General features: G+C 47.8%; 2 protein-coding genes across 2 annotated transcripts; one reads left to right on the top strand and one right to left on the bottom strand.

The window, feature by feature from the left end:
* Positions 1-3620: 3620 nt before the first annotated feature.
* LIG4 (DNA ligase 4) lies at positions 3621-10626 on the bottom strand. The gene is made up of 2 exons (XM_004577357.2): positions 10476-10626; positions 3621-6593 (listed from the first exon to the last, which is right to left on the bottom strand). The coding sequence occupies exon 2, from the start codon at positions 6563-6565 to the stop codon at positions 3830-3832; it is 2736 nt and encodes a 911-aa protein (XP_004577414.2). The 5' UTR covers positions 6566-6593; positions 10476-10626; the 3' UTR covers positions 3621-3829.
* A 2138-nt stretch (positions 10627-12764) lies between these two features.
* ABHD13 (abhydrolase domain containing 13) lies at positions 12765-25661 on the top strand. The gene is made up of 2 exons (XM_058670513.1): positions 12765-13007; positions 23944-25661. Exon 2 carries the CDS (start codon positions 23964-23966, stop codon positions 24975-24977), a length of 1014 nt encoding a protein of 337 aa, XP_058526496.1. The 5' UTR covers positions 12765-13007; positions 23944-23963; the 3' UTR covers positions 24978-25661.
* Positions 25662-26053: the final 392 nt, after the last annotated feature.

Raw genomic sequence — 26053 nt, 5'->3', positions numbered from 1 at the left:
AAACAAAGAAGCATTTCGTTGGTGCCTCCTATGTAATACAGAGTGAGGAACACTCTGAAGTAGGAACATAGTATGAGAGGCGAGTTAGCTGTCCCTCACTATTCTCACGTGGAAGCTCCACGGGGCAAGCAGCTGCTTCCATGCAGCTTTCTGTCCCTGGAAGGCACAGGAAACAGGCCTGTTGGTCTCTGTAAGAGTCCATGAGGAAGGCTGAGGGAAAGAGGAGACTGAGCTAACTTCTCTAATAATTCTGAGAAAATCACAGGTCTTGCCCCAAACCAACTGGTAGGGAATTAACAGCAGAGTGGACACCATGAGGCTAAGAAAGTACACAAGCCTTTCTCCCCTCCTCCAGGTCTCCCTCGTGGGTACAGGGGCCCAAAGACTTGGCTCATTCTCAACTGTTTCCCCAGGCCCTAAGGGAAAGGGAGCTAGACCAGGAGTGTGGCAGCCAGAACATGAACTAGTACCACATGGGATGCAGATGCTGCAGGCAGAGGATTGGTATGCTGTATCACCACAGCAGACCCCAGAGTTGGCTATTTTTTATAAGTAGGGGCTGACTTTGTGGCACAGCAAGTTGGACTGTCAGCTGTGAATCCAGCTGCCCACTTGAGTACTGATTCATGACCTAATTTACTGTTTTAAAAAAATTATGTTTATTTTTCATGATATAGTTAGGTTCAGGGATTCTCCCTCTCACACTGTTTCCCCCCTATTGTTACAACAGCACTGACCTTCAGCAAGTCACAAGTACATCATTCTGCTATTTAAGTGTATCGTGGCATTGTAAGTTATCGACAGTGGTAGAAAATTCAGCATCCTATTACCAAGATATATTAGCAGTTTCATTGGGAGTTCATCTTTTATTCAGAATATAATATATAATATTATATTGCAATATATTGCAATATATCTTCGCTTCTCGGCATGCAAGTTTCCATTCTACAGTTCCTATAGGTGAATCATGTATATACATGTTTATATATGTGTTTTGTGTTTTGCATGGAACTTACTTTATATCAGAGAGAACACATGATAATTGCCCTTTTGGGACTGACTTACTTCACTGAGAATAATGGTTTCTGGTTGGGACTATTTGATTGCAAATGGCTAAATCTCATTCTTTTTAATGGCTGAGTATTATTCTATGGGGGTAGATGTTTCTTTATACATTCCTCTTTCAATGGACATCTGGGTTGTTTCCATGTCCTCGCAATTGTAGATTATGCTGCTGTAAACAGGATTACAGACCCCTTTCTCACATACACATTTCATGTCCTTTCTGTACATTCCCAGAAGTGGAATAGCTGGGTTAAATGGCAGATCACTTTCCAGTTCTCTTAGCACTCTTCACACTGATCTCCACAGAGGCTGTACAGCTGGCAGTCCCAACAACACGGCGTGGGGCACTTGACTCCCCATATCCATGCCAGCAGGTACTGTTACTAGAGTACTGAGTGTAGGCCAATCTCACTTGGAATTAGGTGGAATTTAAAAGGATAAAATTCAAATAGCCAACAGATACACGTAAAATTCCTCAGAATCCCTATCTGTCTAGAAAATGTGAATAAAAAGCACGATGAGGTTTTACCCCAGCCTAGTTAGAACGGCTGTCACCCAATAATAATACTGATCATAATAACAGACACTGAGATGGAGGCAGAGAAAATGAAGCCCTGTGAGGAGAGACGGCTCTGCGTTCTTTAAAGACCTCAAGACTGATCTACCATCTGCCTCCTGGGAATGAAATCAGCATACAAAAGGGTTATCTGTACGCTCGCAATAGCCGAGACACAGAAACAACCCAGATGCCCACCAACTGATGAATGGTGTGGTACATGTGCATGAGCAAATATTCTCCAGCATTAAAAATCATGAATTCTGGTCATTTTGCAGCAAAATGGATGCAGCTGAAGACCATTAAGCTCGGTGATCCACCACAGACCTAAAAGGACTAACATCATGTCTTCTCCATGGCAGCTAGTACACAGAACACAACGCAGTGCGAATCAGAGGCTGCCACCGTGAGGTCCGCCTGATGCCCCAGCCTCGTCTACACTCGCGTGGGAAAGCAGTCCACCTGTTGCTCGATGCATTCCACATGTAGAGAGGATTACGTCTTTAACTGTAAAGTAAACTGAAAGTATGTTGTCACAAAAATTCAAAGAAAGGAGAAAGGAGGCAATTACCATTTTGGGCTTAAAACTGTGTATAAAACACATTAAATTGGTTTATATAAAGGGAAAAAAGCCATAAAGGTGAGAATACAAAAAAAAAAGTAAAAAAACAGAGAAATGTGCAAATGAGCTCTCCAGCAGCTAGCAATGCGGAAGACCCAGGGAATCAGGAGAATCCGGGGTTTCTCAGTGTTTATCAAGTCACTACAAATAGTTACTTCAGAATCACAACTTTTGGGAATGTATCCAACAAAGCTGCGGCTAGTGGACGCTTATTGGAAAAATTAAAAAACTAAGAAGCAGCATGTTGAAATGACAAATACTTTTGGGCTAGTGAGATCTATTACAGTTTTCAGTGGGATATGGTGAAATAATTAACAATAACATATTTTAGCAGTATGTAAATACACTAAGGTAAGAAAATCTGAATAAAGCATTATGGTTGGCTTTATGCTTATTTGTCATAATAAATGCTCAGTATGCACTTTCCTTATCAGTGATAATTTGAAATGTTTTTGCCTTGGAGAACAAAATTATAGACATTTTTCCCCATTACACTTACTTGTAATTTCTGCTTTTATAGACATAAAAATCTACAAGCTTAAGTTTTTCAATAAAGCTCATTTATTGAGGTAAAATATAAAGGATCTCAAAGCGAAACCTGATTCAACGCAAGAAATGTTAAGAATATATTAAACATTTTATTTAAGAAATATAATAAAATTAAACATATTTGTTCCACTACTTAACTAAAACTTTTTCTTTCAACTCATTTCCACAGTTTCTAGGCACCAAATTCTCTACTTTTCAATACTGTCAAGAAAATACATTTTTCAAATGTTCAGGTTACAATCTAAAATTTGATATAAAAATTCAGCCTATTAGACAATCATTTTATTTAAATAACCTAATTTTAAAGTCACCCTAAAATGCTAAAACAATTTGCCTTCCTTTTTGAAAGTTACAATGTGCATGCCACTGTAAAACCTGCTCAATGAGTTATATCCTGCACAACTATTCTTTGGGAATACAGTTAATTCAAGGACGAATTCACATTAAAATACCTTATTTTAGAAAAAAAAAAATTAATTTGGGGCATTTTTTAAGTTCCAAGCTTTTTTCCACTTGTAATTATTTAAAGTTAAAACTTGATCTAAGCTAAAAATCACTATTGACATGCTTTAACACATTTGACTGAAGGCTTTAAAAGGTTTATACATTTTTCCAAAGATAGAATTCAGCCTTCAGTAAACAAAAAAGAAATCCATATTTTTACAGATCCAATTATGTTTCATAACTTTTTCTTAGTGTTTTCACTGAATAATAACTATCAGAATTTTTTACTTCAAAAAACTGTTTAGAAAGTTAATATTTTCAATGATTAAAAATTCCAGATTTCTAGACAATAATTATACAATTACTTTCTTCATTGTGCAAATACTTATTTCATCTCATTTTTAATCATCAAATATTATGCTACTGCTTTGTTCATGCTGTCTTCTCAATCTTAAGGCATAAAATTATTTTCTTACATCTAATAATGCTTTTTGTCTTTTAAAATCTATGCTTACAAAGTTTAGTGTTTTGTCATTGCCACCTGACCACTGACTTCACCAGAACACAGGCTTTCCTCACTGTGACGGCCAACTTTAAAGCAAATACTGATTTTCTTCTTGCAGTTCAGACTTGCATACTGAATCGGTCACCCAACCTTCTTGCAGGATCTTAAACTTCCTCTTAAGAGTTCTTCTAAAAGCTTTAAAATCTGGAACTCGGCTACGATCCTCCCCAATGATGACATGAGACACTCCCTCAGCTAAACAAGAAACCACTCTGGCTCCATGGAATCGAAGCTCCAAGGCCTTCGTAGCTAATCTTGTTCCCTCGATTTTGGTGCTCAGGTCATTAATAACAGTATACAAGTCCAAATAAACAGTATGGTGTCGGAACAGACTGAGAGGAGACTGGTCCCAGGAATAGCGACATTCTAACTCAGCAATCACGGAAGCCATTTCTTCAGGAGTCTGCTCATGAGAATTCTTCATTCCTGAAAATACTTCCTTCAGTTGGTTCAAATCTGTGTCAACAAAATAACTGTCTCCATAGCGATCATACTCACGGGCAAAATGTTCTTTAGTTGATGGACACATGTGGATCATGAAGCGTGGCTGCCAAGGCACACAGCTTTTGGTCCTGAAACACTCCAGGAGCCACGCAGGCTTGACAACATCATGCTTATTTGAAGAAATGATGTTTTTCACCCTGATGTTCTCAGTCCCTGCAATTACACAGTACGTGTCTGGGCCTGGGTTCTGTGTTATACAACCACCCAATTCTGCAATTCTGTTCTCTAGGTCAGGTTTTGGGTGGCTGTCTGTTCCACTCATGACACAAAACTCGACATCCTCAAATACGCTAGAGACTTTGTTTACATTAGAAAGGTTCGGTGCTTTTAAATGTTCAATAATTCCAATAACTTTCTTTATTTTGGGGGCCGATTTCCGCTTTTTTTCTTGGGGTTCGTCATCAGCACCTACACAGAGGTGCCTGGTGGCGAGCTTCCCCAACGCCTTCCCCCGAAGTTGTTCTAAGTCATCCAGAGTCATGCACTCGTGCCACTCTTTGTCATCTCTGATCTTTTCAATTCGTGGAAAACGTAGGGTGCACCCAGTTTTATACATACTGCTGGGGACAATCTCAGCTGCTTTAACTTGGACAATCACAGAATTACAAGGCTCAATGTACACTTCTGGCTTCTCTGTCCCACATAAAATACTACCTGGAGGAGCTTTCCTGTAGAATGGCTTCCAGCATTTGTTCAACTTCAAACCCAGATCATAGAGTTCTTTCATGGTGTATCCTGAGCCAACACGACACAGAGTGTGAAACACAGATGGCTTTTCACCAGGAGGGGGCTTCTCTGCGACTGCACACAGAAAATGAGACATCATTCCACCCCGCAAGCCCTTCCCCCAGTAGCCCCCGACTATCAGGATGTCCAGCTCGTCCATCAGGCCGCTGACATACTCCGGCTTAATTTTCAGCCACCCTTCACCCCTTTTGTCCGGTTTGTAAATGGACAGCGGATGTTTTATCATGATTCCCTCTTCTCTCTTATCTATGGCTTCGTTCAATGCATCAATCACTTCATTCTTGGTATGAGCTAGCGCTTTGTGCACGATTTCTATTCTACCTGGTATTGGTGTAAAAAGACTACTAAGAATCTCATACCTGTTTCTCAGGGTCTCCCGTCCAAGCTTTTTATTGTTAACCATCAAGACATCAAACACACAGTAACATGTCTGCAGATCAGAATCTTCTACCATCCGTTTAATGTCAAACTTATTCCCCTTTTGCATAAAAGTCTGCGTGTGCGGGCTGTAGGCCATCATCTCGCCATCCAGGATACACACCTGTGCGTCTGCTCTGAAGGCACTGTGGACGAAGGGGCTGAGGGAGCCTTCCTGCGGGGAGGCGCCAAACTGCTCCGTGTAGTTGTAGCCATTGCGGGAGAAGTACCGGTACACATCCCCATCCTTGTGCATCTGCATGCGCTCGCCGTCCAGCTTGGTCTCAATGTAGAAGCTCTGCTGCTTCATGTCCTTCTCAATGCGCTCCACGTCGGCGACAGCGGCTAACATGGGTTTAAAGGCAGAGAACAGAGTGATGGAGATATCAGTGAGTCCCACCGAAGGATCATGCAGTTGCCTACAGACCCTCTCCAGGTCCGTGGTGACGTTATGCAACTCCACAGCATCGGTGTGAAAAGCGTTCAATATCGTTTGCTGACTGACACCGAGCTTTAAGTCCTTGACGATCATGCGGATGAGCCACTTCTGCTCCAGTGCGGAGCTCTGCACTATCAGCTGGAGAAGACTCTTCTTGATGAGGTCTTTCCTTCTCGCAGCGTTACTGCTGGCAACCGAGTCCAGAAGCTCGTTGACCTGCTGCACACTTAGGCTTCCCTTCTGGGAACATCTAGGCTTCAACACAAAGTACGCGGTCATGGCGAAGTCCCCCGCATCGCCGTGTGCTGCAGTGGGCGCTCTGTAGTTCAACAGCTTCAGGGCGTCTCTCCCCTCTCTAGGTAGGTTGAGTAACTCTATATAAAGCTTGGCAAGCATCGTTTCCTTTATGCCATAGGCCATTCTCTCTCTTTCAAGCTGAGGAAGGATGAGTCTCATGGCAGGATAAAATGAGTCTGTGACGTCTTTTTGGTTCTTGTGAAGGGCATCATGAAATTTCCTCCAAGAAGCTAAAAACTCACTAAAATGTCTGATTTTCTCTGCACGTCCTTTACTCCTCTGTATTCGTTCTAAAGTTGAACATAAATCTGCGAAAGGAACGTGAGACGCAGCGGTTTGTGAAGTGTGTGAGGCAGCCATTGAAGCGCTGGTGGATCCTTTGGCTTAACTAAGGCAAAAGGAAAACAACTTCAGAAAAAGGCAAACTTCAATCATTCCATGGGAATAGCTCACAACAAGTAGATCATAATAAATGTTTATTAATGTTTGCTAAATGAAAACATATTAGTGCTATAAATGATGTATCATTTCAACCTGTACTTTCAACAAGTTTTGTTCTTCAATACAAATTAGTATTTAGTATCCAAAGCCAGGGTGGGGAGCGCCAGCCCCAATGCTGTGTAAGGCCTGCAAAATCAACCGGTCTGGCCCTGCAAAGGTGACCCATCACAGGGGGTACTGGAAATTCAGTCCATCTGCAGGAGGTGATTCTTCAGTTGATCAGTTTGTCCGGCCCATTAATGATGTCATACATATCTAAATGGAACCTTGGCAAAATGTTCCTCATTCCTGATCTAAAGGGCCACCACTGGGGCTGTCCTGGTGGCTCAACAGGCTAATCTTACACCTGCTAATGCTGGGATTCCATCGAGGCAGCAGCTCCCACAGAGGCTGCTCCACTTCTATGCAGCTCCCTATTTATGGTCTGGGAAAGGCACGAAAGATGGCGCAAGTTCTTGAGTTCCTGCACCCATGTGGGAGACCTGGAAGAAGCTCCTGGCTTCAACCTGGTCCTGCTCTGGTCATTGCAGCCATTTAGAGAGTGAACCAGTGGATGAAAGACCTTTCTGTCTCTTCTCTCTGTAAATCTGCCTTTAAAATAAAGCTAAATAACTCTTAGAAAAATAAATACAAAAAATTGCAAAGAGCCATTATCCTTATTTCTCATAACATTCAAAAAATCTATTATTTTTCTTCCTTAACTTCAACATTCACTGACTTATTTTACTTTTTAATTATTTAGCAGAAATGCAAAATAGTACCATTAGTGCAAAACAACATCATTAATAGGGACGAAAAAGAGAACTGGGTAGGAGTCACTTCATGTCTCAGGTTCCGGCCCAGCTCCTTGTTTGTGGCCTGGAGAAGCAGTGGGGGACACCCAAGTCCTTGGGCCCCCACCTGTGCGTGGGAGATCCAGGACAGGCTCCTGGCTCCCCAGCTCTGGCTGCTGAAGCTATCTGGGAAGTAAACCAGCAGATGCACAATCTCTCTGTTTTTCTCTCTTGCTGTGTGACCCTTTCAAGTAATATAAATAAATCAAAAAATTTAATTAAAGGTTCTGAGTTAAAATCCTTCGTGCATAACCCCTTCTGTATGTTACCACCTTCCATGAGAAATAACCTTGTAAAAACATGTTTTCAGTGAGTCACATGCTCACTAAACTGAATTCTGACTTTCTGGGAAGTTTGAGACTCCAACCATACCTGAGACATCAGATCAGAAAACCAAGGCCCCTCACCTTCCAGGCCAAGTTCGTGGCCGTTCTCTGTGCTTTCTCACGCCTTCACTGGTGGCTGTGCCACAACACTCCAACGCAACTCAAAAAACATCCTTACTTCCCTGTTTACTTTACCATAGTCACTTACAGCCCTAGGGATTCATTAGTACACTTCTTTTTTTAGCATTTCCATGCCAGTCTTTCTCCAAGTAATAATTAGATAAGATACAGCTACTGTGCCACAGGCAAACAGAGCATGACTGTTCTCCAAAGCAGCATATATTCTGTAAAGAGAAAGTACTGTCCAGGGAACTAATTATACTAAAATGTCAAGTAGTCTGACAAAGAATATAAGTGTAATAACTGGAGGCAGGGCCTTTCAGTGAAAAAAAAAAAATCAGAGACTAGACACTGAATACCTTAAAAACACCCTGCAGCTCTGCCTGCAGCAGCTGTCCTCCAACAGCCATTTGGTGGCCTACAGAGAAAGAACACCTCAAGTCTCTGTTTATCTTCAAAGGAAACCCACCATCCACCCAGCAGATGCGATCAAGCTATAACCCCCCATGAGGCTACTTCCCTGAGAGCTCCTTGATCGCAGGACCCAGCTGCACCTGGCTTGTATAACCGACGGCACCAGCTGGTTGTGTGTACTGCTGCTCTCCACAGTGAGGACACGCAGTCTGCACTTAGTCACATTGCACCACCACGGCACACAGTGCTGTGTGTGCAACCCAGACACTGCATGCAGGATGGCCTGTGATGCAGATACAGATGTAGGTATGGATAGCTCAAAGCCTCCTTCGGCAATTCCTAGGAAAAGACTCAAATCGCTTCATAAAAATGACCTAATTTAGGGGTGGTTACATAAGCATCCTAAAATGGCTACACAGAGGATTCCAAAATCATTACAAAATGAATAAAACACACATTTTTTTCTTTTCAGGTGCCTAAAAAGTCAAATGTAGGGATTCCCTTGCCTTTCACTGATGGTTTCCGTGGTTACAGGAAGTGGGTGGACACCACAGTGACCTCAGCCAGAGATCTGGCACGCCCCAAAAGCGGACAAGGCCATGCACAGGCCAGTGACAGACAAAGACCAACATTCCCTGTCCTTCTGGGACCCAAGCAGCGCTGATGCCAGCACCCATGTCAGAGGGCATATACGCCCTTTGTCTCCGCTGACAGCGCTGACTGTAAAGGTGACCGGAACTCTGGACTCTCCAAAGAGACACTTGCATCCCGTTACAAGCTCCTGTTGAAAGACCGGAAGGCAGGCAGGAGACAGGGAGAGCCTTGGAGTTTGTGGATTTGCGGGAAAGACTGCTACCTTCGAGGCATACTGTCAGCGTTGAAGTGATGTGATCAGGACCCCCAAGCCTGTATGTTGTAAATTCCTGTCCATGCTTTCTGTTTTGTGTCACTGCTGGCCCCTAATCATCTACTTGCTCATTGTCACATAGGTTTTGATTCTCTTACTATAAAAACCCCACGATTATTTCATTCGGGGCGCTTCTTGCTTATAGCAAGAGGTTGCCCCTTGGACTAGACAATAAAATCATCTCACTCGCCTTGGAGACTCGCTCGGACTCACTGAACCCCAACATCTGGCGCCACCCAGCTTGTCCTTCCCACTGCGGTCCTTTCTCTGTTCATTCGAAACGCCCAGGATCGGACTTCTCTTTGCATAATAAAGGCCTTTGTATTTGCCTGGTAATACTTTTCCGGGTGGTCGGCATATCTAATATTCACCTGACCTGGAACCTTACTATTCGAATTTTGAAATTTTTAGCTGAAGCTATCTGCAGTTGGACCAACAAGCAGATGTCTATGGGGAGAAAACTACATGGCCTTATTAAGTTTTTAATGCATTGGTTGCTACACTCGCAATGCGTACTGTCCACAAAATACATACAGATATAAACAGTTGAATTTACTAAGCAGATGGGGACAGAGTCAAGGGGAGAATTCATTACTCAACGGCGATGAGCAGAGCGGTAAGATAACGACCTGTCACCCATCCCGAGGAGACAACCAACAAACCAGGATTCACTCCATGCACAGGACGGATAATTAACTGAAAACGGGAACTGCTCCATGCGATCCTGACAGCAGCTTGGGGAGAACCTCCCCGAAAGGAACGGGGGTCCGGCAGGCACCGGGAGGACACGCGGACCGAACCCACGCAGCTCCTTGCACGCCTGCAATCCCTGGCGAGGCGACAGCCGCACCCCGGGGTCCCCGCCACCCTCCAGAGATGCGGGAGCCAACGAGGGCACCCGGACGCCGAGGACCCGAGCCGCACACGGTCCCCACGCGGACACGCAAGCCGGCAGCCCACCCTGCGGCCCAGCGCGCACCTGGGGTCGGGCTCGACCCCTTCCCCGGGAGGCAGAGAGCCCGAGCTTTCGGGACAGAATCGAACTTTCCAGTCAGCCCTGGACGGCGTGGGAAAGAGCCGAGTCCTCCTCAGATACGCCGCCCGCGCCCAGGGCTCGCTCCCCGGCAGCCACGGCCGCGTCCACGCGCAGACCCCGCACACACTCCCACCTGACATCAAGCCGGAAGCGTGCACTCCCCGAGGCCGGTTCCGCCAGCTGTCCGCCGCGCGCGCGCAGCTCCCGGACAGATCCACCACCACAGACTCCCACTCGACGTCAAGCCGGAGGCGCGGCCACCAGGCCGGAAGCCCGCACTCCCCGAGGCCGGTTCCGCCAGCCGTCCGCCGCGCGCGCGCAGCGGCGAGCGGAGGGCCGGCCGTGACGTCAGCGGCCGTCTCGCGCAGGCGCGGTTACCGGGCTGGCCGTGCATGGCTGCCGCTGTAGGTGCTTTGGCCGGCAGTGGGACCACACGCGCCAGGGAGTGCGTCGTGGAGCGCAACTTTGGGCACGTTAGGCTCGGGAGCGCTTACACTCTCGGCGCTGGTCAGTTGTGAACGTCTGCAGTTTCTCTGAGACGGGAAAGTGAGCTTTTACAGGATGGACTAAGGCTTTTTTCCATATGGGACCCTGTGGTCTGAGTTTAGTTCTCTGCGGCCACGACGCAGCCCATAATCATACTTTATAATACAGAGGAGTCGCATGTGCACGCGTCTGTCACAGCCTCTCCCAGAGCCGGCCCGACGACGCCGAATAAAATGTGCTGAGTTTTGTGTGAGCGCCCAGAGCAGGAGGCTCTGGATTGGAGGGATGAGAACGAGCCCAGCCCCACGCCCCGGGACCTGCTGGTTCCCACAGGAATGTTGCCGTGGCCTCTCTGGACAACTGAAAACTGCCCGTGAAGCATGGGGACAACAGCTTCTAGAACTGTTCCCTTTGAGTGTGAAACTCTTGGTTTAAACTTGCTGCAACAGATCCTGCTCACTGCTGACAGGTTGTCTGACCAAGGAAACCAGCACTGCTCACTCAAGGGGTGTAATTCACAGTGGGAGGGCCTTCGTGCCCGCTGGCCCAACAACCTTCAATCCTTGACTATTTCCTGGGCAACTGGGGTTTATTGAGATAGTCATAATTAAGGTTGTTTTCCCCCTCTGAAGTCACTTAAAATGGCAGTTTGCAAATTATTCCTGTAAGTTGCTGTTCAACTTCACCAGAGCAGCACCAGCAGCTCTGAGGCACCCTTGGTGCCTGGGTGTATCGGGCTTGCTGGACCTCCAGTAGGCTCCTGCCCTGCAGGGGAGGAACCGCCGACTCAGGAGAGCAGGCCAACACCGCGAGACGGTCTCTGAGTTAGCCGGTGATTCTGCCTGCTCCGTGCACAGGACACAAGGCGCGTCTTCCCGTCGCCCAAGTGCCTGGTAGCGCTGCTGCTACTATGACTTACACACGTTCTAGTTTGCAAGTTCAGTAGCGTATCAAGAGTCTAGCTTGCACCAGGAGCTCTCGGGTCTGTAAGACAAGTGAGCTTAGAAACAACAAAAAGTATGAAATACCTTGTACCTATAAAGAAATGCACATTCGGCATGCGCCGTGGTGTAGTCCCAGCAGAGCTGGCATCCTATATAGGCACGGGTTCTCGTCCCAGCTGCTCCACTTCCCATCCTGCTCCCTGCCTGTGGCCTGGGAAAGCAGTTGAGGACGGCCCAAAGCCTTGAGACCCTGCACCCACGAAGGAGGCCTGGAAGAAGCTCCTGACTTCGGCTCAGCTCAGCTCTCGGCAGTACAGCCATTTGGGAAGTGAAGCAGCAGATGGAACTCCTGTCGCCCCTCTCCGTAACTCTCTAAAGGCATCTTTAATGATAATATAGCGTACCTGCAATAGGGAATGGCTAAGGGAGGGTGTTGCCGGGTCACAGGGACCCACTCTCCTGGGGTGCCGCCAACGCCTCAAGCTCAAGCCCGAGGAGGTCTCCGGGGCAGGCGGAGTTCCCTGCACACCCAGTCCCTGAGGGGCTGTTTTCCAGGGTGAGGGGAGCGCCCCAATGCTACTCCGGGCGACAAGGGCGGAAGGCAGACAAACGCAGGCCAACAGAGTCCGGTCATTTGGTTTCTGGAAGCCCCAGGTTCCCGGGAGCAGGACCTCCTTGTGAGACCACCTCCTGGGCTCGGGGACCTGAAGCGTGGGTTCAAATCCCCCATAGGTAAATTCAGTTTCCGAATGGCCCTGACGAGGGCCGCATTTGCTGTGGACGGTGCCAACCAGGCACAGAAGCCATCGCTCATTTCCTCCTTAAAAACCGCGTCCCCCGGAGCCATCCGGCCCCGGGACGGCCGGGCTCCCCCAGCCCTCGGCCGCCGAGCTGGGAGCCGGCCCCACAGCGCCCCGCCGTTGCCTTTTCCCGGCCGGGCCACCGTCGCGGGAGCACTGCGCGCCGCGGCTTCCGCGCATGCTCGCGAGGGCGGGCCGCGCTCCCAGGCGGCGGAGGAAGACGGCGAGCAGGTGATGTGGCCGCCGGCGGGGGCATTTGCCGGCGACACCGGAGCGCAGGCCGGAAGTGGGGCGGCCCCGAGCGGCGCCGCCGGGGCTCCGGGCTAGACGCGGCGACGGCCCCTGGGCTGGCGGGGGACGATGAGGAGCGACGGCAGCGGCGCGGGGCCCGCTCGCGTGTCCGCGGCCCACGGCGCAGCCTGCCCTGCGGTCTGAGTAAGTGCGGCCTCCCGGGCCGGGCGGCGAACTCGGCTCGCCGGGCGTCCTCCCGGGCGGGCGCGGGCGGCAGGTGCGGGAGCGGCCGTGCGGGAGCGACCCGCTGCCCCGCGCCCTCCCACGCACGGGGCGCCGGACGCAACTTCTGGGCTCTGTGTCTTCAAGAAGCAGCAGGAGGGCAGCCCCCGGAGTTGGCAGTCCGGGTTGCAGAGTTCCCTGCCCTCCCCATCGTTCCTTGGGCGCTCGCTGCATTTGCGGTGTGGTGGCTGGCCGAGTGTGGTGACTGGAAATAAAGTGCTCGTTTTTGCAGCCCTTTTCTGGAAGGCTGAGGGCGGCGGAGCAGCAGGGGGAGACGGGAGCCCGTGGGCGTGAACGCCTGACGCCCGAGCAGGTCCCGGACCCTCGGGTGCGAGGACAGTCACCGTGCGTTGTTAGGAGCCCAGCTCCGTCCTGGGAACTCACGGCTGGACGCGGTGGGGCAGGAGCCACAGAGCATGGGGTGCTCAGCGAGGAAGCGCCCCAGGAAAGCGATCCAGGGAACTTGGTTTTGAAATAAAACTGAGGCATCTGCCCTAATTCTTACCCGCTGGGCCGCCCAGGCATCGCTGCCCAGTGGCAAGATTTCCACTTTGGCTTATCTTCACTACTACCTAATCAAACAGTCGACGCATGTGCCGCATTTAAAAAAAAAAAAGCCTGGTCTCAGCAGATTTCGGGCTTGTTTCTTGAGAGAAACGTATTTGGGAAGGCTGTGGGTTCTAAGAGCTACCTGGCTATTAGCAGACCACGCCCCGAGCCTGCTGGCTTCCTTCGGGCAGGACTCCCTCTAGGAAGCTGCGGGGGACCGGCAGAGCCAGCAGCTGTGCCCGGGCACCGCCATCCCCTCTGCTGCTGTGCCGTCCCGGAACAGGTTGCCAGGTTGCTCGGCTGCAGCCAAGCAGGTACAGGAGCCCGCAGGAGCCCCGTCTCCCCCTGAGCCCTCTGCCGCCGCTCGGCAGGCTTCTAGAATCGCTGCTCAGAGACCCTGGTGTTCTCCTTCCTGGCCTCAGCAGTCGGGCGCTGCGCCCCCTTTTTGGGTAGACCTCTCAGATGGCAGACGCCACTTTTATGTCACTTGGCTGTGGAGCTGGGAACGCTCACAGGAGTGCATGCTGCTGAAATTCCAAGAGAAGTGTGCTTCAGGCCAGCAGCCAGTGTGTGAGCTGGCCCGAGAACCTCATCGCTGCGGGAGCATTGGCTGTGTGTGGACCAAGTGTCAGGTTCACTCACCTAGGCTGTAGGGAGTTCGTGGAGCATTACCTGTTGGTGACGTTTCATACCTGCTGAGTTTCGTTATCTGCTTTTAGGCTTGTGGCTTGGTTGGTTTTGCTCGTGTTTTCTTAGCTGAAGCTCAGCACGCGGCGGGCCGGGCTCCTGCAGGCGCAGTGGCGTCTTGTCAGGAAGCACAGAAGGGCATGGCTCTGGAGCGCTCTGCTCCTGCGCTGGCAAAGCCAGCTTCACATGCTTTCTCAACTGTTGAGTTGCTGCACAGCATGTCCACAGGCAATTACTGTTCATCTGTCCCCTGGGACTATTAATACACACTTTTTCATTATTGATGGCGTGTGGGCAGCCATTAGGGAAATGGAGACTCGGTTCTGTGGTGTCTCCAGCATGCTGCGGAAGCAGGCGGAGAGGGGTGTTGCACGGCGTGATTGGCCTGAGCCCGCGTGCCCCAGGGTGGGCTGGCTCGTGCCGGTGCCCAGCGCCTCGTGGGTGTGCCTTCCTGCGTGTGGTCCCTGAGCCGAGCAGCAGGGCTGACGCGCCGCTTACCGCCTGGTGTTAGTTCATGTGTGGCTGAGCTTGTGCTCCTGGCACCTGGTGAATCAGATGTGTAGTGGGCAGCTCCGCAGTGAAAATCAGAATTGAATTCTGACCTCTCTTAAAATATCATTTAATTTGTGTTTAACTTTCACCTCTGATAGAGTAATAGATTTGTCCAGTTTACTCTTTCACTTGTTAGGGTACAAGTAAGTAAAAAATACATATTTTCCCATAATTTGAGTTTCAGTTCTAGATATATTTAAGTAGTCATTCTTTTAATTTTAAGATAAAATGCTGCTGAGCAGAGAACATTGAAGATGATTGAAAGAAATATATTAACAAAATATTCCTTTTGTAAAGAAAAAAAAAAGGTTATTTCTTTGGAAGACAGAGACGGATTTCCCACCTGGTTCACTCCAGGTGCCCGAGCAGTGCAGCCTGGGCCAGGAGCTGGCACAAGGAACTGCAGCCGGGTCTCCTGAGTGGGTCGCAGGGACCCAGGTAACTGCCGCTTGCTGCCTCCCAGGGCCCTGAGAGGGAGCTGAAGTTGGAACTGCAGCTGGCCCAGGCACTCTTCGTAGAACGCGGCCGCGCTGGGAGGAGCCCCAGCGTGCAGCACCTGCCCAGCACCCTCGCTTGAAAGGCCAGTGGCAACAGGGATTCTGAGCTGCGCTGTGGACGCTGACATTCAGAAGGAGACAGCGAGGACCCAGTGCGCTCCTGTATAGTGCTCTATAGAACCAGTTCATACATTACTTCATTCATTCAAAAATACGTTACATATACATATGTAAATAGCATTGTATGTGAAACAACCAACTGAAAAACAGTAGGAGTTGGCATGTTTGATATTTTGTAAATAATTTAATGTCTGCTTACTAGAAAATGATCGTGTGCTTCTGCACTCAGGGTCTTTGAGGCGGAATGCATGAAAGCTTACACGGATTTCTAGTTGTAAATGCAGGAGTGTTTTGTGATCTTGGAGGTGTGACAGTTCTTTGGTCTGTGGGACGCCCAGCAGTCACACGTGACGCTGGAGCTCCAGATCCAAGAACTTGGTGATTCCTCCTAGGATGAATTTTCACTCCTATCCGAGTGACGGCTGTGACGCCCCTTACTTTTCATTTGGTTTACCAACTTACTTGGTAAATACTGGTTTGATAAGTTAATAAAGATTTTTTCAAAGTAGCAGGAGATAGATACAATGTAGTGAAAAGTCAGGTTGGTTAACCTCAAGCCACCTAACTCCATAAAAAACAAAACAAAAAAAACACCTCAAAGTGCTGGGGAGCTGTTGGAAATTTCTTCCTTTTTAAGAAAGTGTTTCCCAAACACTTGGATCACCGGACTTTGTCCGTTGTCTCTGATGAATTCAGCCCACGGTGCCTGGCCTTAGGGCACAGTCCTGCGCTCCCTGCTGTCTGCCCTGGCGTCTTGGAGGGCGTGCTTCTCCTGCTTCACCGTGAGCCCACGTGCGTGAAGAGCGTGAGCCCTGCTGCCGAACAGGCACCCAGCCCTGCCTGTTCCCACTGTGCACCCTCAGGGTGGTCTGAGCGCTGAGGAGGGAGCTCACAGCTCAGGAGCAGTAGGGAATCCCCTTGGCGGGGTGATTGGTATAGAAAGTTCTCTGGTTTGTTAGTGCACGTGGCTCTGTGACTCGTTTCCTCTGGACCACCCTCATCGAGTACTTACTTAGGCTAGGGTGAATCCTTCAAGTTTCCAGAATAAATTGTGCATAGACTGCTGCTGGATGAAAAGTGGCAAGGACATCTCACCCACGGGACAGGCGTTGTCTGTTTCAGAGAGTTTGTACAAGTCGCAGTTCCAACAGGTGCTGGGCCTTGGTGAAATTCAGACATGGCGAAGTAGTTGAGCTTTGGCTTTTTCTTTGCTATATGAACATGCCTTAAAAAGTTGGCGGAGAAGCCAGTGGTGACGCAGCTCAGTAGCCCTCCTGCCTCATCCTGTGGCACTGGCATCCCACGTGGGTGCTGGTTCTAGTCCCCGCTGCTCCACTTCCTGATCCAGCTCCCTGCTCATGGCCTGGGAAGCAGCAGAGGACGGCTCAAGGCTTTGCACACCTGCACCCGTGTGGGAGACTTTAAGCTCCTGGCTCTGGGATTGAGCCTGTTCCAGCTTTGGCAGTTGCAGCCATCTGAAGAGTAAACCAGTGGATGAAAGATCTCTTTCTGTCTCTCCCCCTCTGTCTTTGACTTCAAGTTAAAAAAAAAAAAAGTTTAAAAGAAAGTTGGTGGAAAATAAAGTTAAATTCATTGCATGAATTTTATTGTAGAACAGTCGTGATCTTTTTTGACTTTGTCTCCTCCGTGCTTAAGTGGACTTCTCGTCGGAACGGAAGCTTGTCCGTGTCCACACCGTCTGCTCCTCAGGAGTTACTGGGCAGGCCACGAGCGCTGTGGGAGCAAGAACTACAGCACCTTGTCACAACTTAGGCACTGCTTCTCCTAGCAGATCTGGGCATGGCCACAGGTGGCAGGATGCCCTGGGGTCTGATAGCCTTACCCGGAGGCCCAGCATGGGAGCGCTACTGGGGTCCACTGTGGGAATACAGTCGTCCTGAGACGGCCTCACGGGAGGGCTTGGCCTATGCCAGCTTTGACCTGGTTTATGAAATAATTAATGAAAACACTTTTCCATAAAAATGGAAGTTTGTGAACGCCCCTCAACCACGGGTAAGGGAAGCGCATGTGAAATGGTCAGTGGTGAGGTGCCCGAGGCCGCCCTCCCACTGACGGCTCACCTGGCTGGCCCACGGCACGGTGTGCAGGAGAGCGTTTGCATTCTCCTTGCTGAGTTGGTGATTGTTCACCCGTGAGGGTGTGAGTCTGAAGACGGGCGGCCTCTGGAGCCCTGGGTGATGGTGGTAATGAGGGCCGTCTCAACATGATTTGCTGCCTAGGGTTAGAGTTCTTGTAAGTATCATCTTTGTATATTACAGTCAAAGTATTGTACAATCAAAGAATTGTGCTTTCCATAAATTTTTCCTCGAGAATTTACTAGCATCGCTAGTGTCCATCAAGCCACTACATTTTGAATGCACGAAAATTATTTCTAAAACTGATCTACATGTTGAGCTTCACAATCAAACCTATTTTTAGAAAAAAAGTTTTCATAATTAATAAAAAAACATAATGTAAAACTGTGTGGGGTTAAGATAGGTTTAATTCGGAAGCATTTGGGGTGTCAGTGAAGTTGAGCCTGCAGGAGCTGCAGGCGTGGTGGCTGTGGGGGTGTGGGGGTGCAGGTGTGGGGGTGACATCACTGGAGGAGGAGCCTGCGGGGTGGCCGCTGGGGGGTGAGCTGTTGCAGTGTGGGTGGAGAAAGGTCCTTGGATGCGGTAGCAGAGAGCTTTGCTTTAGGAGGGAGCATTCTGAGCTTGAGACTCTCCTCGGGTGGTAAGTGTTAATGAGTCGTTGGAGGTGGTTGAAGTAAAGCCACAGATGGGTGAGTTTTAGAGAGATTAAGTTATACTACAACAAAAGCAAAATTAGTAAAATTAGACTAAGTCAGTTACTTGTTCAAGATGTAGTGGTAGGTTAAAAATGCAGTAACAGTAGAGAAGAGATCTCAGGTTCTTTCCCGCTGAGCAACCTACCATAGTTACACGTACCCTGAGTTCCTGTGCTTACCGGCCCGTGCGTCTCAGCGTGCGTGTAAAGCAGCCTGACAGATAATCCTAACCTCTGTGGCACAGGATGTCCGTTAAGGGACATCTAACTGCCTGCTCATTCCTTGGCACCATCTTGGTGGCACTTAACACTGGACTAGGCAGCAAGCTCTGTGGATGATTGAAAGATGTGGCACAGGTGTGTGGAAAGAGGGCATGTAGGTGGGAGTGGGCAGCACCCTGCCGTGGCTACTCCTTGCCCTACTGACAGCAGAACCCCTAGCAGCAGTATGTAGGTGGACTGGCACCCACTGCCCAGCCAAGAGCAAGTTGAATTCCAAGGCATGTCCCCGTCAGAGGCCCACTGTGTCTTATAAACAGCTGACATCTCAGCCCATGAGAGGTTTCCAGGGAAACGGCCCTGCAAGGTTAAGTAGAAGTCATTTTATGTGCCGAAGGTGGAAGATTTTGTCAACCTTTTATTCAGGACTTACTGCTGAAGTAGGTGAAAGGTTCCCGCGTGTGCTGCTGGGATGGCTGCCGGCCACTTGGGTGCAGGCCGTCCTCCTCAGCCACTGCACTCGGGGACCACGTCGGGGTTCATCCTGGCACTGGCTCGCACACCTGCTGCTTTGTGGGCGGTTGAAGCGAATCGAGCAAATGAAAAGGCCTTGCTGAGGACAAGTTTGTTCTCAGGCCATGTGAGTTGGAGGTGTCGTGAGGAGGGGTGGAAGTTATCGGAAAGCTGGAGAAGTAAAAGGCTGTCTGAGAGTCAATGTGTTGTGGACTGTCGGTATTCTAGAACATGTTAGAAAGGGAAGGCGTGGTTCCACATAGCCTCTTCCTAACAGTAACTCACTGGACGTTGTTTAAAATGAACTGACTTCTCTGACTTCCTTAGTGATTACCACAGCCATTACGCTCAAATGACTTCAGGAATGTTTTGTAGAAAACTCCAAGTTTACTGTGTTATTTCTGTGTTTCTCCAGCATCCAGTCCTAAATATGCCCAATTGTTCAGGATACGCATCTCTCTTTTTTCTTTCCTTCCCTTCTCTGTTCTAGGACTTACAGTTACAGAGAGAAGGAGAGAGAGGGGTCTTCCATCTGCTGGCGCACTCCCCAAGTGGCTGCCGTGGCCAGAGCTGGGCCAGTCCGAAGTCAGGAACACGTAGCTGACTTTCCCAGATGGGGGAGTGGATCATGGACTGGCATTGCCTTTGCTGCTTTCCCGGGTGCATTAGCAGGGAGCTGAGCGGGAAGTGGAGTAGCTGGGATTTGAACCAGCTCCATATGGGATGCTGGCCCCACAAGTGGAAACAATTTCCTGTGCCACAGCGTTCTCCCCTCCCCCCACCTGTTTTTCTTAGAATAATTGGGTGTATTGTTGGAGTATTTGTTCAAGAAGCATTTTAGTCATCAGCCATTTAAGGATGCCTTGGGAAGGCAGGTTTTTTTTTTTTTTATAAAGATTTATTTTTATTGGAAAGGCAGATATACAGAGAGGAAGAGAGACAGAGAGGAAGATCTTCCATCCAGTGGTTCAATCCCCAAGCGGCTGCAACAGCTGGAGCTGAGCCAGTCCGAAGCCAGGAGCCAGGAGCTCTTCCAGGTCTCCCTTGTGGGTCCCAAGGCCTTGGGCTGTCCTTGACTGCTTTCCCAGGCCAAAAGCAGGGAGCTAGATGGGAAGCAGGGGTGCCGGGATTAGAACTGGCGCCCATATGGGATCCCAGCGCGTGCAAGGGAAGGACTTTAACCACTACGTTATCACGCTGGGCCCAGAATGTAGGGTTTTGATTTAGAGATTTAAATTCAGCATTGAGGCTGGCTATTGTATTGCAGCCTAAGTCACCTCTTTTTTTTTTTTTTTAAGATTTATTCATTTTATTACAGCCAGATATACACAGAGGAGGAGAGACAGAGAGGAAGATCTTCCGTCGGATGATTCACTCCCCAAGTGAGCCGCAACGGGCCGGTGCGCGCCGATCCGAAGCCGGGAACCTGGAACCTCTTCCGGGTCTCCCACGCGGGTGCAGGGTCCCAATGCATTGGGCCGTCCTCAACTGCTTTCCCAGGCCACAAGCAGGGAGCTGGATGGGAAGTGGATCTGCCGGGATTAGAACCGGCGCCCACATGGGATCCCGGGGCTTTCAAGGCGAGGACTTTAGCCGCTAGGCCACGCTGCCGGGCCCCTAAGTCACCTCTTACTGCCTGCGTCTCAAAGCAGAGCACCGTGAGTGGAGTCCCAGCTCTGCTTGCAGTCTAGCTTCCTGGTGGTGCACACCCTGGCCAGCAGACCAGGCCTCAACACCTTGGGTCCTGCCCTCCATTTGGGAGGTCTGGAGGGAGCTCAGCCTGGGCCAGCTGCTGCTGTTGTAAGCGTTTAGGAAGTAAACCAACGGATGAAAGGTTTATCTGTGTGTCTGTATTTACACTCAAAACAAATAAACTTAACAGATAAAATCAACACTGGAAGAAATGTTTGCGAAATTCTAACAGTTGAAGCTCTAAGTGTATTAACTTGTGCAGATGTAAGTGAAGGGTTTGCATTGCACAATCTGCTTTGGCCACTGTGTCATGGGAGCTTTGCAGTTTGTAATACTTTCTGTAGTGAGGACTTTATTTGATTTGAAAACTGAATCGGTTCTCCCTGTTCACCCAGTTACAGGACTGCTTTGCTGTGTCCTCATAAAACGTGCAGATTTTTCTTATGTGTGTATTTGCTGGATTCTGATTTTTGATGTTAGCTTTAGTAAAACATGGTTAAGAAAGAATACAGCCAGAAATACTAGTTACCAAAGCAAAGGAAGTTAATAAAGCTAGCACTGTTACAAATTCTGTTGTTCAGTTTCAATTCCTGCTGTTTCGGACATTGACTTTGGAAGCAGGTGACAAGCAGTGGTTCAGGGAGTGTATGGCAATGGAAAGTCTTGAAGGGTGATGGGACTTTGGATGCTTCTTTCTGTAAATTACCAAATAAAAGATGTTTAAATTATTCACCTCTACTGCATCTGGCATAAAAAATGACTTGACTGAAAACCATTAATTACTGACTTTGTTGCTAAAGAATATCTGATTTGCAAAATATTGAAGTGCTGTAATACATGTTTAGGATCCCAAACCTTTTTTTCCCTAATATTACACTTATTCCAATATATAAATTTAACATCACTGTGGTTTCAGATCTGCCAATGCAACTTATGCACCCAAACCAAAATCTTTCAGAAGTCACTGGTAGTTTAAAAAAAAAAAAAAGGTAAGAATTAGATGAGAGTTTTAGCTAACTAGAGATAATGTTGAGATTGGTCTGTAACTTGAAGGGTTTAAGTTGACCTTGATTGAACTTTTGACAGTTAACAGTGATAAAAGAACGTCAAATAGCAGTTCTGTATAGTGTTTGACTTGGGTGCTGTCTTTTACTTTCTCTTAGTCTCATGTTTTGAGCCGAGCTTAGTACCTGCAGTGTTGAGCTGCCGCTCCTTTGGCTTTTGTTGGCGTTTTTCCGCCCAGATTGCTGGTGGTTCTCCGTGTAATAAAATTTGCTACAACTGGGTGGCAGTATTGATTTCTGTGAAACTGGAAAAGATAGTGTTGGTTTATATTGAGACTCATTTCAATAAGAACTCAAATGTGAATGTCAGTGTTCAGTGAAATAATGGTGAAAAAAACAAGTTTATTGTAACTGAACTCCTTGTCTCTTTATAACCAGTCTGATTTAACTTAATGTTTTCATTTTGTGCATCTAATGTAGTACATACAAAAGAGCCACATCTGTTAAGCAGCAAAATGTTCTAAGAATCAGTTGCTAATAGTTAAAATGAACAGTAGCTTGTTCATGGTGGTTTTGTAACTGAAAGGGAATTTTGTGTTTTTTAAACTTGTAAGTAAATACTATCTTAGATGTTTGATTCTGTTAAGGCAACACACATGATTTGTTTTGGAGATTTCTTTGAAAGAGTTGCAGAAAGAGAAGGACAGACAGAGATGTCTTTTCTCGGATTGCTTCACAGATGGCTGCAGATGACCACAATGGCCAGGCCTGCGCCAGGCCAGTGCCAGGAGCTTCATCCTGGTCCTGGTGAGGGCTGATGGCCATGGTGACCAGGCCTGCTCCAGGCCAGTGCCAGGAGCTTCATCCTGGTCCTGGTGAGGGCTGATGGTCCTGGTGACCAGGTCTGCTCCAGGCCAGTGCCAGGATGAAGGCTGGTCCTGGTCCTGGTGAGGGCTGATGGCCGTGGTGACCAGGCCTGCGCCAGGCCAGTGCCAGGAGCTTCATCCTGGTCCTGGTGAGGGCTGATGGCCATGGTGACCAGGCCTGCTCCAGGCCAGTGCCAGGATGAAGGCTGGTCCTGGTCCTGGTGAGGGCTGATGGCCGTGGTGACCAGGCCTGCACCAGCCCAGTGCCAGGAGCTTCATCCTGGTCCTGGTCCTGGTGAGGGTGGCAGGGTCCCAGGCGCTTGTGTCATCTCCCACTGCTTTTCCCAGGTCTCCAGCAGGACAGGACGAGTGGAGCAGTGAGGACACACACAGCCTGGGAGGGCAGTGTCTTCACCTACTGTGCCACAGCGCAGTCCCCTGAAATGTTTCATTTGATTGCAAATTTGTCTTTTTGTCTATCTTTTAACTCATTTCTATTTCTCAGTTTTCTTTTCTGCTCTAAATAACTTTGCTCCATTCACGTCTGGTTCTGACATGACCTGTGCCTTTGTTGAACATGACCCCAAGTGTGTGTGTGGCCTTGTTTAACACGTCAGCTCAGTTGGTGCTGACCTGATGTTGTGTTGCATGTCTCGTGACACTGACATTGCGAACATTAATGTTAATCATGCAAAGGTGAATTTAAACTTCTTCTGAACACTGTGCTGATATTAGAATCTAGTGATTCATTTAAATACGTGAAGTTCATCTGTCAGCATTTTGAGATAGACTGTTTTTCTGTCATGTAGTGCAAACGTATGAATGAAGGCACCTGACAGTAAGCACTTCCTTTTTTTTAAATAAAGATTTATTTATTTTTATTGCAAAGTCAGATATACAGAGAGGAGGAGCGACAGAAAGGAATCTTCCATCCGATAATTCACTCCCCAAGTGACCACACGGCCGGTGCTGCGCTGATCCAAATTCTGGAACCAGGAACTTCCTCCAGGTCTCACACAGGTCCTCCACAGGGTCCCAGGGCTTTGGGCCGTCCTCCACTGCCTTCCCAGGCCACAAGCAGGGAGCTGGATGGGAAGCGGGGCTGCTGGGATTAGAACCGGCACCCATATGGGATCCTGGTGTATTCAAGGCAAGGACTTCAGCCACTAGGCCACTGCACCAGACCCAAAAAGCACTTTCTTAAACATGGATAAATTTTATGAGTATTTACATGTCTCAGGTATTTCTCTGGAGGGTTCTCTGGACAGGAAATGGTTGAGAGCATAGATTGAGGTCGGTCCTGAAGACACAGGTTTATTACATCACAGGTCTTCAATTACTGACCTTCTCTTCCTCTCTCTCTCTCTAGGGTACTTCCACAGAGCTACAATGGAAAAGTCCTGGATGCTGTGGAGCTTTGTGGAAAGATGGCTGGTAGCCTTGGCTTCTTGGTCTTGGGCGCTCTGCCGTATTTCTCTTCTACCTTTGATAGTAACTTTTCATCTGTATGGAGGCATTATCTTGCTTCTGTTAATATTCATATCTATAGCAGGTATTCTGTATAAATTCCAGGATGTTTTGCTGTATTTTCCAGAACAACCTTCCTCTTCAAGGCTTTATGTTCCTATGCCTACTGGAATTCCACATGAAAACATTTTCATCAGAACCAAAGATGGAGTACGTCTAAATCTTATTTTGATTAGGTACACTGGGGACAGCTCACCCTATTCCCCAACTATAATTTATTTTCATGGCAATGCAGGCAACATAGGTCACAGGTTACCAAATGCATTGCTCATGTTGGTTAACCTCAAAGTTAACCTTTTGCTTGTCGACTACCGAGGGTATGGAAAAAGTGAAGGAGAAGCAAGCGAGGAAGGGCTCTACCTAGATTCTGAAGCCGTGCTGGACTACGTGATGACTAGACCTGACCTTGACAAAACAAAGATCTTTCTTTTCGGCCGTTCCTTGGGTGGAGCGGTGGCTATTCATTTGGCTTCTGAGAACTCACACAGGATTTCAGCCATTCTGGTGGAGAACACGTTTTTAAGCATACCACATATGGCCAGCACTTTGTTTTCATTCTTCCCGATGCGCTACCTTCCTTTATGGTGCTATAAAAACAAATTCTTGTCCTACAGAAAAATCTCTCAATGCAGAATGCCTTCCCTTTTCATCTCTGGACTCTCCGACCAGTTAATCCCACCAGTAATGATGAAGCAACTTTATGAGCTCTCCCCATCGCGGACTAAGAGACTGGCTGTTTTTCCAGAGGGGACACACAATGACACATGGCAGTGCCAAGGCTATTTTACTGCACTGGAACAGTTCATCAGAGAAGTCATGAAGAGCCATTCTCCTGAAGAAATGGCCAAGACGTCATCCAGTGTCACGATCATATGAGGTTTCCCTTTTGGATTAAGGCGTTGTGTTTTCATTTGTGCAGGATGATGAAGAATGTTTCCTTCCGGAAGTGTGTTAATATCTGTAAGAGTCTCAAGAGTGACATTAAACTCTTCAAGGATCTCAGTGTTCCTTTATTATGATCCAAATGGTTTTTGTTTCTAATTTGAAGAACTGTAATTCCTGAGATAAATTCATACATTTTAATCAAAGCTTCCACTGTCATTATGTATCCATATCTTTATTATGTCACTATAATAGAGATGATTCAAAAGTTTCTTGTTGCTGCAATGGTGTAATCTAAGTTATACTTGGGTTCTGGCTCTTTGGAAGGATATATGTAAGCAAGAAGCCTTCGGACGTTAATCCTGTAGTTAATATTGGGACAATCATGATAAACAAACTGAACTCTGTAACTGCATTTTTCACCTTAAAAGTTAAAATGAGATGCATGATGGTATTTTATTCCTTGACTTATGCAATGCAACATTTTTAGTGTAAATAGCACTGATTCTATACCAGTGTATATGGTTACCTGGGTTATATCTATTTTTATGTAAATTCTATTTTGTCGTTGGCAAGACGTGAGCCCAAGAACTCTGTGCAGGTTGCCCTTGAGTTGAGCTCTGGTAGATGCGGAGACCCAGCTTTTTCTTACCAATAAATGGGACCCTGTTTTCCGATGTCAGTGTACCGTGTTTTGTTAGGTACACTCTGGACCACAGCATGTAGAAGTAGAAATTTAGAATTTTACTGCAGCTTTGATGTGCATATTCGAACTTTTTAACATTTGTAATTTTGGTGGCAAAGAGAATTTTAGCTTCTGTCCATTTTGTAAGTCTACAGCCAAAACACTAATAGCGGTCATAGAGGAGGCTAGAACTCGCTTAAGACCTGTTAGGATGTCTTACTGCATTGCTGTATATACTGTTTTACAAAATTTTTATATGTAATTCTTTAGTTGCAGCATCTAAGATATCTCCAACCAAAAATGAGATATACCACTCATTGAACTTTTTAAAACAAAAAGTTAAATAAAATCATTTATTCTTGACTTGATGTTCCAGTGATAGTAA

The sequence above is a fragment of the Ochotona princeps genome, chromosome 12 (assembly GCF_030435755.1).
Source record: "Ochotona princeps isolate mOchPri1 chromosome 12, mOchPri1.hap1, whole genome shotgun sequence".
Classification (NCBI taxonomy): Eukaryota; Metazoa; Chordata; class Mammalia; order Lagomorpha; family Ochotonidae; genus Ochotona; species Ochotona princeps.
The sequence above is the reverse complement of the archived record's forward strand: the minus strand, read 5'-3'. Positions and strand labels throughout refer to the sequence as shown.

Coding starts and splice junctions, on each gene's coding strand:
- LIG4 (XM_004577357.2), bottom strand. CDS start 6,565: ATGGCTGCCTCACACACTTCACAAACCGCTGCGTCTCACGTTCCTTTC.
- ABHD13 (XM_058670513.1), top strand. CDS start 23,964: ATGGAAAAGTCCTGGATGCTGTGGAGCTTTGTGGAAAGATGGCTGGTA.